This window comes from Dipodomys ordii, unplaced genomic scaffold, assembly GCF_000151885.1.
Source record: "Dipodomys ordii isolate 6190 unplaced genomic scaffold, Dord_2.0 Scaffold20, whole genome shotgun sequence".
NCBI classification, from domain to species: domain Eukaryota; kingdom Metazoa; phylum Chordata; class Mammalia; order Rodentia; family Heteromyidae; genus Dipodomys; species Dipodomys ordii.
The window spans coordinates 849,461-866,215 of record NW_012267236.1 but is presented as its reverse complement, the minus strand read 5'-3'; the positions used below and the strand labels follow the sequence as shown (position 1 = coordinate 866,215).

The window sequence follows — 16,755 nt, the reverse complement described above, 5'->3', positions numbered from 1 at the left end:
CAATACAAGCTCACAGGGAGGGATGCAGTAAAAAGTCTGTGTGCTTGGATCACTTCTCAGGGCTTCTTTCTCATCACTCCTTCTAACCACACAGCTAGCAGTGCTGGCTGTTAAACACCAGCCAGTAGACAAAGCAGACCTTTTCTCTCTGGCTTTGCTACAGTGTAATTTATTATAGGTGGTATTCTGTGAATGCTTAACTTTTACCATCTTCCTGTGAATATTTAACTCGAATCATAATTCTTATACCACTTGAGACCAAAATCATCACACCTTACCCTGGGCTCCAGCACCTCTGAAGTGCTTCCTTCCACAGATCAACTCAGTGCAAATGCTCTTACTGTAATGTGAGATGCTAAAGGATGGGGGTCTTTTACATTCCTCCTTGTCTGTGGGTACTAGCATACCATGTACCTTATAGAGAGCACCCAAATTTTCTTGAGTGAGTGTACCATCTTAATTCCCTTGATAAGTGGCTATTAAAATATCAGCTAATAGAAGAGTTACTTCAAGGGAATTCTCCTACTGTTGATCTGATGCCATTTGTCTCCTGGAAATACACTTATATTAATAAAATTTACTCTTGTGTTTTCTGATACTTATTTTCTTTTTGCTTCTTGATTCTAGAAACCCAGGTGTTGTGCCTTTATATCAAGACATTAATTTTATCTCTCTCTCCAATCTGAAGGCAGCTAATAGCTGCACCCCTTTTCAATGACTATGAAATCTGCCCTTTTGTTAGACAGCCACTTTTTATAGAAACCTGACTACAGGAATAGGATTTACCATCTGCCATAAGAAAACATTGAGACAGAACAGTTACTGCATTTCTTGTAGGTGCTTCTTTCTTGCTACCATAAACTTGTATATTAATCTTTGTTTCATTTCTTACCCTGCTGTAAAGAAAGCATCTTTTACTGTATTACCTATTTATTTACAGAAGACTACAAACTAAAATACCATGAGAAATTGTAATCTCACAGAATATTTAAAGTATAGTTTATTTCAAATTCTGTATTTTACTTACTTTGTTATGTAGATACATGTGTGTATGTACTGGTGATGTTCTGTGTGTGCGTGTTAGGTGTATGTACTTCATGTGTGTGTTTATCGTCCAGTGACTTAGAAATACCTTGGCTCATGTCACATGTCACCATTAGAAAATACTATGTATCAAAGATTATCATCACTTGGGAAAGTAAAGGTCTGTTTTGTGCTTATATGTTGAAAGAGTGCTTATCCACAAGGATTTGAGGCAGCTTTACAGTGAGAGCAGATTCAATAATGTAGTGGTTAAACATTAATTAGAAAAGAGAAGTATAGCCATCGAGTCATCAATAAAGGCTGAGAGAGAAGGCTAAACAGTGCCCACATATGTGTAAGCTGACGTTTCTGTGTAGCTATCAGAGTTCATCATCAGGTTTGAGCCCCAGTTCCCTTCCAGCAAAGTGAAAAAAAGACAAAGGCTCAGACATGTAGTTTTTATTTTCAGAGGTAAATGTTTGATGGACAAGGTGATACACACTCTCTGGTGGACATTTCTCACATGCAAATGAAAACATGGAAGCACTGAGTGATGGCTAGATCATATATTCAATTGCTTTAACACAGCAAATGCAAAATCCAATTACCCATAGTGGGTCTTCTTAACAACAACAAAAAACAAAAGGAAAATTTTACAGTGTAAATCAGTGAAGACAGTTTCAAGAGGTCAGGTTGGCGTCCAGGCCTGCACATCTAAAGCACTGTCTTTGAACTCCCACGTGGGGGGCTAGAACTAAAAACCCCACCTAGTTCAGAAATGTTTAATAGTAATATCAGCAACATCACATATGAAACTGAGATTAGACAGCACCACTGCATTCCAGGCTGCCATCATATTCCACAGGTCTGTCTTATTTTTTGAAGATAAACATTAAAGTGAAAATATAAGGTTTAAAACTACTTGCAGGTAGCACTTGTGTGTGTGTCTTTGTTGAATTTGCAACAAAGCCTTATAGACAGGTGCATACAATAAATCCTCTTTTGCAACCCAGAACTCATTGTTGAATTTGAGATTTTGGTTCATGTAAGAAGAAATTCCTGTAGTGGTTGGCAATATGGAGATTTGTTCACACAGGTTGACTCTGAGAATAAAGGGATGTAAACACTAAAAAAAACTAAAAATAAAAATACTTGCAGAACTCAGTACTTCTGGCCTGGAAGAATAGACAGGAAAACAACCACTGTGATGTTCCTTCTTTCGGTGGTTTACTTGGGTGTTGTTTTGGTGGAAAAATTAGAAGATTACTGATCAGATCATGAAAGTTCAGGTACCTAGCTGCTCTGGGATTTTTTGTTTGTTTTGTTTTGGTGAGGGGAGGGACAATCCTTTTATTTTTACAAACAAAAATCTAAGAAATAGCCAGATACCTGGTGGCTGATGCCTCTAATCCTAGCTACTCAGGGGGCTGAGATCTGAGGATTGTGGTTCAAAGCCAGCCAAGGTAGGAAAGTCCATGAGACTCTTATCTCCAGTTAACCATCAGAAAACCGAAAGTGGTCCTGTGGCTCAAGAGGTATTGTGCTTGCCTTGAGCTGAAGAGCTGTGGGACAGAGTTCAGGCCTCACAATCAAAAAAAAAAAAAAAAGTAAAAGAAATAGTATAACCCCTCTCTACAGCATCTTTGCAATTAAAAAAAATGGGGGGAAAATAAAGCAGAGAAAAACCCCTCTCTAAAACAAGTAAGTACTCAGTGGGCTTAATACTTATGGGGTATGGTTGAATAAGAATTGTTATATAAAAACTAAAGGTACAGGTATGGTATAGTTAAAAGGTGAGCAGTCAATCCTACACCTGCTTTGAGAAACAGTTCTGCTTCTGCACCAGCCTACAAACCAATGTTTTCTGAGGCGCCAGCTGTTACTGCATGTGGCCTCTACTTCTGAATGGGTGTATCTGCTCAATTTAGTCCTAACTCCTCCGGTTGTCTTACTGTGGCCAACCTCTTTCCTGTATTGTTTTACTGTGGCCCACCTCTCTCATTCCTGGAGACATTTGCAGTAGAAGTCCCAAACAGAAAAAGTTTGAGAAACATGGTCAGTTGTCCTTTGTGTGTGCATAAACATTTGGATAAGAGGAGAGGGGAGGGGACAGGAGGGAATGTAGTTGTAGGGGTGGGAGGGAAGGGATGGTAGAGGAAAAACAAAGGAGGAGGTAACAATGCTTGATAGGAAATGTACTCATTACCTTGCTCATGTAACTTAACCCCTCTGTACAGTTTTTTTACAATAAAATTTTTTTTTAAAAAACTCTAGGTAAGATAGCATATTTGATTTGAATGATATAGTCAGTAACTGACTTCCAGGATAACTTAGTTATAGAATATTCGCCAAGTGAGTACATGAATGACTACCATTATGTTGTAAGTTGAAACTACCAGAAATAGAGCATTTAATAGTAGCAGTATATAGTAAGGAGGACCAGGTAAACCACGTTCATTAAAATTGGAAATGATCTTATGCTGATGAAATCAATCAGTTACAATAGAGCTATAAACCAAATCAGTTTGGGCTAGAAAACCCAAACATGCCTCCTGTTCATAAGAAAACTAGTAATAAAGACATTGTTCAGAACTCCCTGTCTTTATAGCAACCTACAAGACACATAGTCTACTGATACAAAATGGAGACAATCTAGCACTTAGAAGAAATATTCTCTTCAATATGTACTTACTGAGCACCTCTGGTGTTCCCAATGCCTTATTAAGCTAACGTTTAAGAGAAGCCTTTGTAATCAGTTCTGAGTAATGCTCCTTTTCCTTTATCCTGAAGTGGTATTTGCTAGGTCATACTCTGTATATATCCTCCAGATAACCAGAAACCCTCCTACCCTGTCTTTGTATTCTGTGGCCTTATTGTCAGAAGGTTCCCATCTGTCATACCTTTTCTCTCTGCTGGCTTCTGGCTCTCTGTCCATGTGCTTCTTATCCAGTTCACCCCAGTGAGGAAATGAGACCAGTAGCAATGCATGAGCAGGTATATGAGTTGTCTTTTAACGAGAGGCTGAAGAAAACAAACAAAAAAAGGAAGAAATGCCTCAAGTTAGGATTTCTTCATTTTCACATTTAATGTGAACTTCTACCTTTCAGTCTTTTCCTTTGTTCCCATGAGGAGGAGGGGGCTGCCCTCACCATCTGCCAATCAGAATTGGGCAGGAATTAAAGTTTGCTAGTAGTTTGTATTATAAGGGTCTTTTTTCAGGAGTTCTAAAAGACAATAAAAAAGGAAGAAAAGATTCCAGAACTTAAAAACAAAGATGTAATTAGCAGAGACATAGAATTTGCCTAGAAATAATTAAAAAGACACCTTTATGCATCTCTGTGTTGAGTAGTACAAATTACATAGTAAATAATCTCAGCATAATACATTTCTATTCCACATCCACTTAAATCATCTACTTGGAGAGGTAGTAGACTCTGAGATTTACATCTGTCTGTCCTCAGCAGGTGAAGTATTAATTGGCCATTTGTCCTCAAAGACCCTGGCTAGCTTCTCCGTGATGCTAGAAGAGCCTTTGCACATTTTTTGAAGTGTTTTTATAAATTTCTTTCCACATCAGAGATTTCATTGTGCTATGATTTTTTTTATCTTACCCTAAAGGCTTGTGTTTTTTAGTCTGTAATTTGTTGATACTACATCTTTCTAAATTCCATTCCCTTACCCCTATGCTGAGACAGTGGATCCGACCTCTCTATCTTTTCTCATGTCAGTTTTTGTGCAGCCCACCGTAAGACAAGTCTGCTGCAGCAGATTCTGCACCATATCTCCCTGCTTCTTCAGATCTTCCAATAGGGTTTGTGACTCGATCCTCGATTGTAGCTGTGGGTGGTTAACTCAACTAAATAATTAACATTGATTGGCTTATAAAATGATTTTTTTTCCAGTTTGGATGCATATGTAGAGTATGGTATTCACCTTATTCGCAACATTTAGGGTGACATTTAAGAAATGTTTTGGGGACCAAGGAAAGGAAGATGTGAATATTACATTCAGCTTTGGCCATCTGCATGAGCAGAGTACATCAGCTGGGGAGAACTTTCTTCAATTTGGGATGACTTTTTAAACACAGCTTCATCAAGACATATTCCAGCAGTTCACCAGCTTCCAGTTGTACAAGGTATCTACAGAGTTGTGCGGGTAGCAACTCTGTAGATGTGCCCATTGTAAGTTAGGTAGTGTAATAATGGTTTTGTGACTGGTTTCTTTTAGTTATCTTAAAGTTCTCAAGATACATTTACATTGTACCTTATAGCTCAACTTTATTGGTTTTGGCACAATAGCAAATAAACAATCATTAAGTAGTATATAGACAATTTTCAAAGTACAGGTGTGATACTTATTTATAAATCTATTCTAAATATGTTACCGAGAATGGTTTGTTTGATTTTTTTAGCTTCCTCATATATAGAAACAATTATTTTGAGCTTAACAGTTAGTATTCTATTGTTGAACTTGTAAATAAGTTCTGATGATTTTCCCCCCGGTGCTGAGGCTTAAATCTGGACTTAGGCACTGTCCCTGAGCTGCTTTTGCTCAAGGCTAGTGCTCTACCACTTGAGCCACAACGCCACATCTGGCTTTTTCTAAGTAGTTAATTGGAGAGTTTATTGGAGACTTTTCCTGCCTGGGCTGGCTTCAAACCATGATCCTCAGATCTCAGCCTTCTGAGTAGCTAGGATTACAGGAGTGAGCCACCGTGCCCAGCGATGATTTCTTAGTAGATTCTGAAGAATAACTTATTTACAAGATTATGTCATCTACCTATGTGTGTGAGGGGGATGGTATGTTAGTATTAAGGCTTGAACCCAAGCAGCATTTTTGCTCATGGCTGGTACTCTACCACGTGCCCCCAAGCTGGCTTTGAACCTCAATTCTCAGATCTTAGCCTTCTAAGTAGTTATGATTTACACGTGTGATTCACCAGTACTCAGCTCATTTCTTCCTTATTAATCTGGATAACTTGTTTATTTGTCTTACCTATTGCTAGAACTTGTACTACAATGTTGAATTGATGGGCTAGGAGCAGACATCATTTCCTTATTCTTGGTTTTAGGGACAAACATTTAGTCTTCACCATTGATGGTATGTTAGCATAGTTAAGTGTATTTTGTAGATTTTGTATTCATTAGAGTTTCATTGCAGTGACAAAATACTTGAAAAAAGTAACTTATGGGACAACATGTTTACTTGGACTCATGGTTACTGAGGGAAATTTTTTGGAGGGTACTAGAGATTGAACTCAGAGCCTCACACTTGCTAGGCAAGTGCTGTACCACTTGAACTATGTCTCCAGCCCTTTTTTTTGCTTTAGTTATTTTTTTATTTTCAGACAGAATTGTGCCTTTTTTCCAGGACCAGGCTTCCTTTGAACTTCAATACTTCCATGTCTGCCTCCCAAGTAGCTACAATTCCAGGTGTAAATCACTATGCCTGGTTGTTTCTGGACTTCCTTAGGAAGAGCATGATAGAAGAAAGTTGCTCACGTCTTAGAAGCCAGGAAGCAGGGGGAAGGAGAGAAGAGTCAGGGATAAGATACAGCCTTCAGAAGCATAGCCCAGTATCCTTCCTCCAAACAGGACTCAACTCCTAATAGTCCATTCACAAGTAAACTCATAGTACCCACTTGGACCAATTACTTCTCAGTAGCACAACCAAGCTGAGAACCTTACTTTCAACACATGAACCTTTGGGGTCCACTTCTCCAAACCATAACAAGGCTATCAAGTTGAGAATGTTCCTTCATATTCCTTTCTGTTGAACATTTTTATTATGAAAGCATAAGATTTTTTTTTCAGATGACTATGACTTGAGATAGTCGTGTGATTTCTATACTCCACTGATGTGTTATAATATTTGTACACTAAACCAACCTTGCATTCTTGGAATAGGATAAATGCCATTTAGTAATGGAATATAATCCATGTGGTCTGCTTGTAATTCCTTTGAGAATTTTTGTGTCAGTACTTGTTGTTGAGCTTAAAATAGGTTTTATATATATATATATATATATATATATGTATGTATATATGTATATGTATATATATGAAAGTCTAAGCACTATGCAAGTTATAGATAACAAACCAAATAGAGAAAAGACTGGATATAGAAAAGATTGGCATGTACAAAAATGCCAAATCAAAATTTGTGAAGCAAAATAGAAGTATCTCTGTGGAGATAGGATCATTGATTTGAAGTAGGGAATGATTTGACAAAACAAATGTAATCTTTTTTTTTTTTTTGGGTCCGGTCGTGGGGCCTGAACTCTGGGCCTGGGTGCTGTACCTCAGCTCTTCAGCTCAAGGCTAGCACTCTACCACTTGAGCCACAGCGCCACTTCCGGCTTTTTTCTTTTTGCTTATGTGGTGCTGTGGAATCGAACCCAGGGCCTTGAGCATGCAAGGCAAGCACTCTACCACTGAGCCACCTTCCCAGCCCCAAATGTAATCTTTTAACAGCATGTACAAGATAGAGTTCCATGGTATAAAGTATTCCACTTGGGGGATGAGAGGAAGAAATAAGTGTAGATTTTTGCTAGGGGAAATTTCCGTTCCTTCATATGAGCAGGATTACATTGTATTTATTTTATACCTTATTTTGCTTTATTGTTTCTCTGACAAAGTAAATTTGATGTTACTAAGTTTCTATCAGATAATGACTACCTGTTTCTGTAAGACTTTTCTATAGGCTGTCTGTAAAGCATAAAGGATCTCACTCACCAATGACTTTATATATGCATTGTTTTAATTCCTTTCAGAAACAAAGCCAGCCTGTGTGTTCAACAGTGTGGAGTACTATGACGGAGACATGTTTCGAATGGACAACTGTCGGTTCTGTCGCTGCCAAGGGGGTGTCTCTATCTGCTTCACTGCACAGTGCGGGGAGCTGAGCTGTGAGAGATATTACGTGCCCGAAGGGGAATGCTGTCCAGTGTGTGAAGGTAAGAAAAGGTGCTAACTGGAGATTATTATATCTGTACATAGTCCTTTTGTTTCAAATTGACCTAAATCAGTCATACTCAAAATTACAGGAATATGGAAGAAGGTCCTTTTTATGATATCATGGCCTGTCTTGTACAATGTTGGTAATGTCAGGTAATATCAGGCAGAACATAAAAATACTTCACTTGGGCATTAACACAAGTTAATATGAGATTTCCCAGAATTGTTTTCTTTTTTTTTTATTGTGAAAATACTGTACAGAGGAGTTACAATTACATGGGCAAGATAATGAGTACATTTCTTATCAAAGCATTGTAGCCTCCTCCTTTGTTTCCCCTTCCCATCCCTTCCCATCCTCCCCCTCACCCCCGTTACCCCACCCAATCCTCCCTACCCCCCCCACAAAAGTTGTAAAGTTCATTTTCGACCTAATGACTTGTACATCTCATTGTTGCAATGGGTCCACCTGTATCCCTATTTAAATGATTTGTTTTTCCCCTTCCCCTACACAAATTATACCGACATCAAAACAGTGACAGCAGGGTTATACTGTGGGGAAGGGACATACAAAGCAAAAAAGAAATCATCTTATAAATGTGTTAGAAACAATCGCATGAAAGAAAAAAACATTTGAATACATATCTTAGGGTTCATTTCCCTAACATCACCTTATCTGACCTTTTCTGCTTGATATTTCAAATAAGGGAAACCATGGGACTTATGTTTCTTTGGGCCTGGCTTACTTCACTTAATATACTTTTTTCCAAGCCTTTTCATTTCCTAACAAATGGGGCAATGTCATTCTTTCTGATGGAGGCATAGAATTCCATGGTGTATATATACCACATTTTCTTGATCCATTCATCTACTGAGGGGCATCTGGGTTGGTTCCATCTCTTACCTATAGTAAATAATGCTGCAATAAACATAGTTGTGCTGGTAGCTTTAGTGTGGTCTTGTTTGTAAACATTTGGGTAAATGCCCAAAAGTGGAATTGCTGGGTCATAGGGGAGCTCTATGTACTTTCCAAAGTGGTTGAACAAGTTTATACTCCCACCAGCAATGCAGTAAGGTTCCCTTCTGTCCACGTGGCCTATCTTGTACAATGTTGGTAATGTCAGGTAATATCAGGCAGAATATGAAAATACTTCCCTTGGGCTTAGACAGTGGGTCCTTTGTTTATACAAGTTAATATGGGATTTCCCAGAATTGCTTTCTTTTCCTCCTCGGTAGTTGGTGTGCTTCCTTAGCAAATCCTGAGACCTTGACATTGAAATTCATCACCTTCTCTGTGTAGACACTCAGCTAGGCCTTTGTCCTCATTAGACTTAGCCATTGAGCTCAGAAAGAAACCAACCCACATCCTTAGCTCTACCTGAGATCAGTACCTGCCTGCCTCTCCTCCTCCTCTGAACTTATGTGGTAATCAGAGTATGTTTTCAAGTTGTGTGGTGACACCAGCTCTAAGAGTAGGTAGTTAGATATAGCCCTGAGTATCAAGTATGCCTCTCCAGGGACTAGACTGTTATGCTGTGCATTCTCCAGGAAACACTATTCCATGATCCTCTGGCAGGCTAATCTTACCATTTCAGATAGTCATAAATAACAAACATGTCAAAACAGTACCTCCAGATATCATTTGTTATAACCATCCATGAAAGATTAAGAACAAAAGTTCAGAAAAGTCACTTTATAAGGAAACCAGGGCTTCCAGGGCTGATAGTGACTCAGATTTTGAACACACAGGACCTCCTCAAAAGAGAAGGTTCGTGAGCAGTGTTTTGTTTTGTTTTATTGTTTGCCCTGATTGAGTTGTAACTCTTTAGTCTGAAACCTCCATGTGTGTCTTCTTTTATCTATATCTATATCTATATAGATATAGATAGGTATAGATATATAATTTTTTGTAAAGATACTGTAGAGAGGGGTTACAGATACACACGTAAGGTAATGGGTAAATTTCCTGTTAATCATTGTTACCTCCTCCTTTGTTTTACCCCTACCATCCCTACCCTCTCCACCACCATGTATATCTTAAGCTTGATTTCTGTGCACAAAACAGGAGAACAGTGTCCTGTCAGCTTCTAAACTTTTTCCTGGTTTCCTGGAATCCTTTCCTGTAATATTTTGAGTCACGTATACAATGTTGAAGACCTAAAATGTTTAATGTATAAAAACTCCATTCCTAACACTGAATAGTTGTTCCTCATAAGAACAATGAGTCCTTTCCTCTCTTAGATATATTTTAGCCAACAAAAGAAAAATTAACTTTTTAGATGTCATTGGGAACATTTGAAAGATTACCTCAAACTGTTAGCCCTCTCAATTGACTGGTTCTCTAGCTACCCCTAGTTTGTAATAGCACTGGGAACTATGGAGCAGTTGATGATGTGAAAACATAGATATGAGTCATTGTATAGTAATCATAGGAAGGTTTCTCAGCATGGATCTATTGTGTTTCACTTCACGGAATTCAGCTCCATTCCTGAAGTAGAGATGAAGTAAGTAACTTACTAAGTCTTACTGAGATGAAGTCTAATGGCTACTTCCCTCAGGCAGAGTGCCTTGTAAAAGCAGAAACTTAATTATTTTTAAATTTTGACCTTTTATCTTCTGTTTGATGCCTCTCTCTCCTTAGTATAAAGACCACACTTTGAGCTGTCTGGTTCGTCTCCCTGAATAATAGTCATTTATTGAAGCCAATTTTTATGTATTTCTATGAAAGAATATGGAAAAATTTATGTCTCACTGTAGTGATACCTGGGGATTTTTGTGTGCAGTATTTATACTCTTGTTAATCACTACAGAAAAAATATTTTTAGAATAGCCTTAGGCTAATTCTGTACCCCAGCCTTAGCTTAATCTTGCCTGCCGAGTTATGGAGAAAAAATGGCCTATGTTTACAGTGTTTCTCCAATGCACCAAGAGTGACCCATGGATGGCTAGCTGCCTTGTCACACTCAGAACCCAGCAAGAGCCTGCTCTGCCTCTCCCTTTTCTCTCCCTGTGTGAATCTGGCTGGTAAATCTCATGAGTAACAGCATCACTCTTAAGTTTGACAAGTTTCTTTCCATATCATAGGTGGTAAAATTGAGGATAATAAGCATTTAAGTCAAGAGCTTAAAAGAAATTGGTAGAAACTAAAATGGATTAGGGTTTTCTGAATACCAACACACAGCTCTGTCCCCAAAGCTTTCTAACTTTATGAGTGACAATATAGATCCTCCTCCCTCACTATAAAGTGTCATGATGCCAGGCAGGCAGAAATATCCATGAGACTCTGATCTCCAATAAACCACTAGAAAACCGGAAGTGGCACTGTGGCTCAAGAGGTAGAGCACTTGCCTTGAGCAGAAGAGCTTAGGGACAGCACCCAGGCCCAGAGTTCAAGCCCCACGACTGACCCCCCCCCAAAAAAAAGTGTCATGATGACAAGGTACAAAGCCCCATGTGACAGTTGCTTTTTGTGTGTAGCAGAAGAGACTCTTCACATGACCCCTAGCTTCTGTGGATCACAGTTAGAGTAAAATTGTTGATGAATCAAACCTAGGGGGGGGGGAAGGGGGGGCGAGGAAGATCTCTTGGTGCACAATCTTACTCTGCACTTACGTTTTTATTTAGATCCAGTGTATCCTTTCAACAATCCTGCTGGCTGCTATGCCAATGGCCAGATCCGAGCCCATGGAGACCGGTGGCGGGAAGATGACTGCACATTCTGCCAGTGCATCAATGGAGAGCCCCACTGCGTGGCCACAGCCTGTGGGCAGAGCTGCATGCACCCTGTGAAAGTGCCGGGGGAGTGTTGCCCTGTGTGTGAAGGTAAACTTGTCCCTCTAATGAGTCTCTGGCAAAGGTCTCCTGTTGCAGAAACTTCTGCCAGTGTGTTCTTGTTTGTTTCTTATTTCCTCAGGCACAATGTCTGCTTCATGCTGTTACCAGTTGCAAATGAATTTTTATTATACAGCCCACATTCATGATTTGGGGGAAATGTTGGGAATATCAAGTGGGAATAGTGTGGTCTTTATTTTTACCATTGTTTATGTGCTTGCCTGAATATATTGCATATTACTTGAAATCATCACAAGCCTAGTTAATATCCAAAGCTCAGCATAAGGAAATAAAACAGGAAATAAGATTCATGACTTCAAGTATAGCATTCCAGCCTGGGATGTCTCTCTAAGCTCAGGTCCTGACAACTAGAAAAAAAAAAGATGTTTAGAACCATCAATGGCAGTTTGCACTGTCTAGTGCCTCATTTTGAACATACTTTCTGCTTCTAATATGATTGATCGTGGCTGTGTCTTCTCAGTTCTGCCAATGGTTTACTTTCATGTTTTGGTTACCAGTATTTGCTACATTTCTATTCTTGGGCTACATTTTCTGGGCCAGCTATTGTGCATTTCCTCTACCCTGGGAAGATTTTTTTTTTGCCCACTTACTCATGTCTTAATCTATCTGTGTCTGTTATAGACAAGAGATTGAATATTTATTGATGGTTAGAGAGTGTCATCATTCAAAAGCATAGTTGAATAGTAAAATGAACTAATGAAGGCCAAAAATTGATCCATGGTAGAGGTAGATCCTTGTAGAATTTTTTAAGAACAAATAGTAAGAAACCAATAGGTTTTATTATGTCTTTTGAATATCAAGATATATTGAAGCCGGGCACTTGTAGTTCATACATATAATCCTAGCGACTCTGGAGGCCTGAAATCTGAGGATCAGAGTTCAAAGCCAGCCCAAGCAGATAGATCCAAAAGCCTCTTATGTTCCAGTTAACCAGCCAAAAAGCTGGAAGTGGTGGCACATCTTAAGTGATAGAGTGACCACCATGAACATAAACACCCTAAGTTTAATTCCTAGTAGCAGCACACCACCGCCAAAAGTCTTTTCCTTCCATATAAATTTTAGTAAATTCAGACTTCAGAATTTACTGGCTAGAGCCAGGCTACAATTAATTGCTCATGCATATAATCCTAGTTACTCAGGAGGCTGAGATCTGAGGATCAAAGTTGGAAGCAAGCCTGCGCATGAAAGTCCATAAGACTCGTATCTCCAATCAATCATAGAAAAAGCCAGAAGTGGAGCTATGGCTCAAGTGGTAGAACACTTGCTAGCCTTGAGTACAAAGAGGCTCAGGGACAGTTCTCAGGCCCTGAGTTCAAGCTCTAGGACCAGCAAAAACAAAAAACCTAAAACCTCAGAACCATTTGTTTGTTTTTGTTTTTGTTTTTACAAAAGTAAATGTACATCTTAATCTTTGTATCCATTAGTATATCCATCATGGTAAGTAAAAATGTGTATATGTATATGAATTTTTTTAGTCTTACCTCATGTAAATGTTTGGATAGGGCCTTAGTTTGGTCACTTAGTGTTGGGCTCTATAACTTGTGCAGAGAGTTGTAATCTACTGCTTGGCTGCTTGAGCAAAGAGTGACAGGTAGGGTGAACCAGTAATTATAAAAAAATAATTGCAGAACCTCTTGTAGTCCAGGAAAAGCAAAAACAAGCAAGAAACAGCTTTAACCTCAAACAACATATTCGAGTTAATTTTAAAATAAACCAGGAAAAAAACAAATATTCATATTGGGGTATTCTTGAGTAAATGCTTTACTTTTGATCCGATTTTTGTTTAATTCTTACAATACTATGCTACAGGCCTTGCTGACCCATTTTAGAAATGGACAAACTAAGCTTTATATATAGTGATGTAATAGCCCCCAAACTGCCATTTTGTGACCTAACTGGGATTAAACTGAAGTCTGTCAGACCAAGCTACATTCTCATTTTGCTTCTCCTTTTCTCAGATGTCACCTCTACTCATTCGTGAATTCTATTTCTAGTTCCTTTAGTAATCTCTATTCACCTATGACATTTGGCTCTGTTTTAGGGAGAGACAGGAGTGGCATAGTAGGGGAGAAACTCATTTGCAGTTGGAAAATGACTCCAGGTGTTTTGGATGTGATCACCCACCTACCTTCTTCTTACCAAGTTTGCTTACCACAGGCAGAAGATGCCCCTAAGATACCTCCTGAGTTTGCTTTTCTAGCTACCTGACCTAGTAGCACTGTCTACCTCTATAGAACAGCATCTTCATTATTTCATCCAAGAGTCTGCTGGTCCCTTTCTTCTCTATTTTATGCTTGTAGTACTTACCTCCTCTCTACATCAAAACTTCCAGAAGATTCCACATTCTAGTTCTCAGATAACTAATTAACATTTTTGTTTCTTTAAGGGTGTATTAGGGACAGATTCTTCAGTACAAAATTAAAAATAAAACAGTGCAAATCTTTAGGTAATGCTTCTAAAAGTTTATTGTTAATCATCATAAATTTACAAAGTAATACCAGATGAGTGGGTCTAACTGTATAGTGTCCAAGAAAGTCTGAGGAACCATTTGAAATATTCTCAGCAGCCATTTGTAGCATACTTAAATTTAATTTCAAGGTAAATGATTATATGCGTGGGTAATGTAAAGTGTTAAATGTATAATAAGTAAACAATCATCCAGAATCATTTAGAGAAAAACAGAAGCTCTGCTGCTTAGGCAGTTAAGACACACAGTAAATTCCTCAGCACTCAATTGCATAACAAGTATTAGCCCTACCCCTGTTAGCTCATCTCAGTCTGAAATTAGAAAAGAGGACCCCACACTAGGAAAATGGTTCTAAATTCTTTCTAAATAACTTACTGCGTCACCAAATAAGGCATGTTAGGACCTATAGGGAGAACTTGGTTGTAGCTGTCTTTGTTATAGAAGATATGTGCTTTCCACATCAGCTTCAGCTACATTTTTATTTTGCATAGCATGCCTGCTTACTCCCAGAGGACCAGGGACATGAATCTGGGGCCCTTAAAGACAACGCTGTTACTTGATAGCTAACTTGATTCACGAGTACCTAAGTGCTTTTTAAGGTGGTACTTATGTACTCTCGTATGGAAGTCTTAGCACGTTTTTGTCAACACACAGTTCAGGTATAAAGATAAGCCATTCTTGTCTGTAACTGATTGTGTTGTCGTGTTTTGCTATGCTGGCATTTCTCTACATCTCATGTTCATCACTCTCGTTATCTCTATTTTTAGACTCTTATAACTAGTTAAGGTAGAATTATGTGGAGTAGTGTGCAATGTTTGCAATATATTTAAGTGGACAAAGGGAAGAATAACATTTTAAAAACTAAAATCATTACACTACCTCTGAGGCAAACAGTGCACTGCACCCTAGAAAGTAGCCATAGTCCGTGGAGCAAGGAATTTACCAGCTCCTTTTGAATTCTTCAGGTGGCATCTATGTGTAAGTGGATGCCCAAATGTTCCCTGAAGAAATGACAGGTAGGATAGGAAAGAAGGAGTAGTGTAGGAAATCTCAACTCTTCCTGCAGACCTCTTTAGCTGAGAAAGGCCCTGGTAGGCTCAAAAATCAGACGGACATTTTGACCCTGGCCAGTTGAAGAAAGGGTAAGGTTAAAATGCTGTATTGAAAAAACATATTTTAATATATGTTTTATTGTAAAAATACTGTACAGAGGGGTTACAGTTACATGAGTAAAGTAATGAGTACATTTCCTACCGAGCATTGTTACCCTCTCCTTTGTTTTTCCCCTACCATCCCTTTCCTTCCCCCCACCCACCCAAAGTTGTAAAGTTTGTTTTCAGCATAATGTCTTGTACATCTCATTGTTACGGTAGGTCAACCTGTATCCTTATTTAAGCATTTTGTTTTTTTCCCTTCCCTTCCTCAAATTAGAAAAATGTATATAGAAGATATATATACAGGGCACCTGAATCAAATACAGTAAAAACAGGGGTTATACCGTGAGGGAGGAACATACCAAAGAAACAAAAAAATCACATAGTACATTATAAATATATTTTTAAAAATCAAGAAAGAAAAAATCACTTGTGTCCCTATCTTGGGGTTCATTTCACTTCACAACATCTTATATGGTCATATGTACATAGCTTTTGACCTTTTCTGCTTGTCCTAAACTTATACTAATTATTGCGAATAAGGGAAACCATGGGACCTATGTTTCTTTGGGCCTGGCTCACTTCACTTAATATAATTTTTTCCAAGTCTTTCCAATTCCTAACAAATGGGGCAATGTCATTCTGAAAACACATATTTTGAGAACAGAAAGAAGGGTACTTAGAGTATTTGACATGTGGTGACTCAGCTCACTTTAACTACTTGTCCTTCTGATGAACATTTATCTCTCAGCTTTATTTAGGGTAGCCATGTAGGCCTTCCAACACTGGTGTTTGTTCTTTCTCAGTTCAGACCTTCAAGTTCAGAATCAAGAGTTTCCATGGAGTTTTCCTAGACTCTCTAAGGCTAATGCCTGCTGTCACCTTTAACCCTGTTTTAATGACACACCATGTGCATGTGTAGATGCTGCTGTGTTACTTTGTTCTCTTTTACGCAGGTAATCTTTGTTTCTTATGTCACAGGTATTTAGAATAACTTTCTAATTTCCCCCAGTACTGTCTAGTATAAATGTTGCATAAGCTGATTTTTAATGTCATAGGAACCAAAAGGACAAGATGACATTTCCTTTGATTGTCTTTAGTTGAAGGTGGTAAGTTAAAGTGTTGGGGAAGGAAACTTGGCTGCAAGATGTACTTGACATATTCATGATCACTAAATAATAAAATAAAATCAGATATGGACAGGTGTGGGGCCACCTTAGTTATGACACTTGATCCAAAAGATAAACATTTCATCATAACTTACGAGTGTCAGTTTCACTCTTGACCTATGCCTCATCTTGACTGG

At 38.5% G+C, this 16,755-nt stretch overlaps 1 protein-coding gene across 1 annotated transcript in view; it reads left to right on the top strand.

Annotated features, from left to right (window-relative positions):
* Nucleotides 1-16,755, top strand: part of Crim1 (cysteine rich transmembrane BMP regulator 1 (chordin-like)) — a 183,733-nt gene that overhangs the window by 110,233 nt on the left and 56,745 nt on the right. The window contains exons 6-7 of the mRNA XM_013013645.1: nt 7,796-7,978; nt 11,601-11,798. Of these exons, the coding sequence (XP_012869099.1) occupies nt 7,796-7,978; nt 11,601-11,798 (381 nt within the window). The remainder of the gene's footprint in view (nt 1-7,795; nt 7,979-11,600; nt 11,799-16,755) is intronic.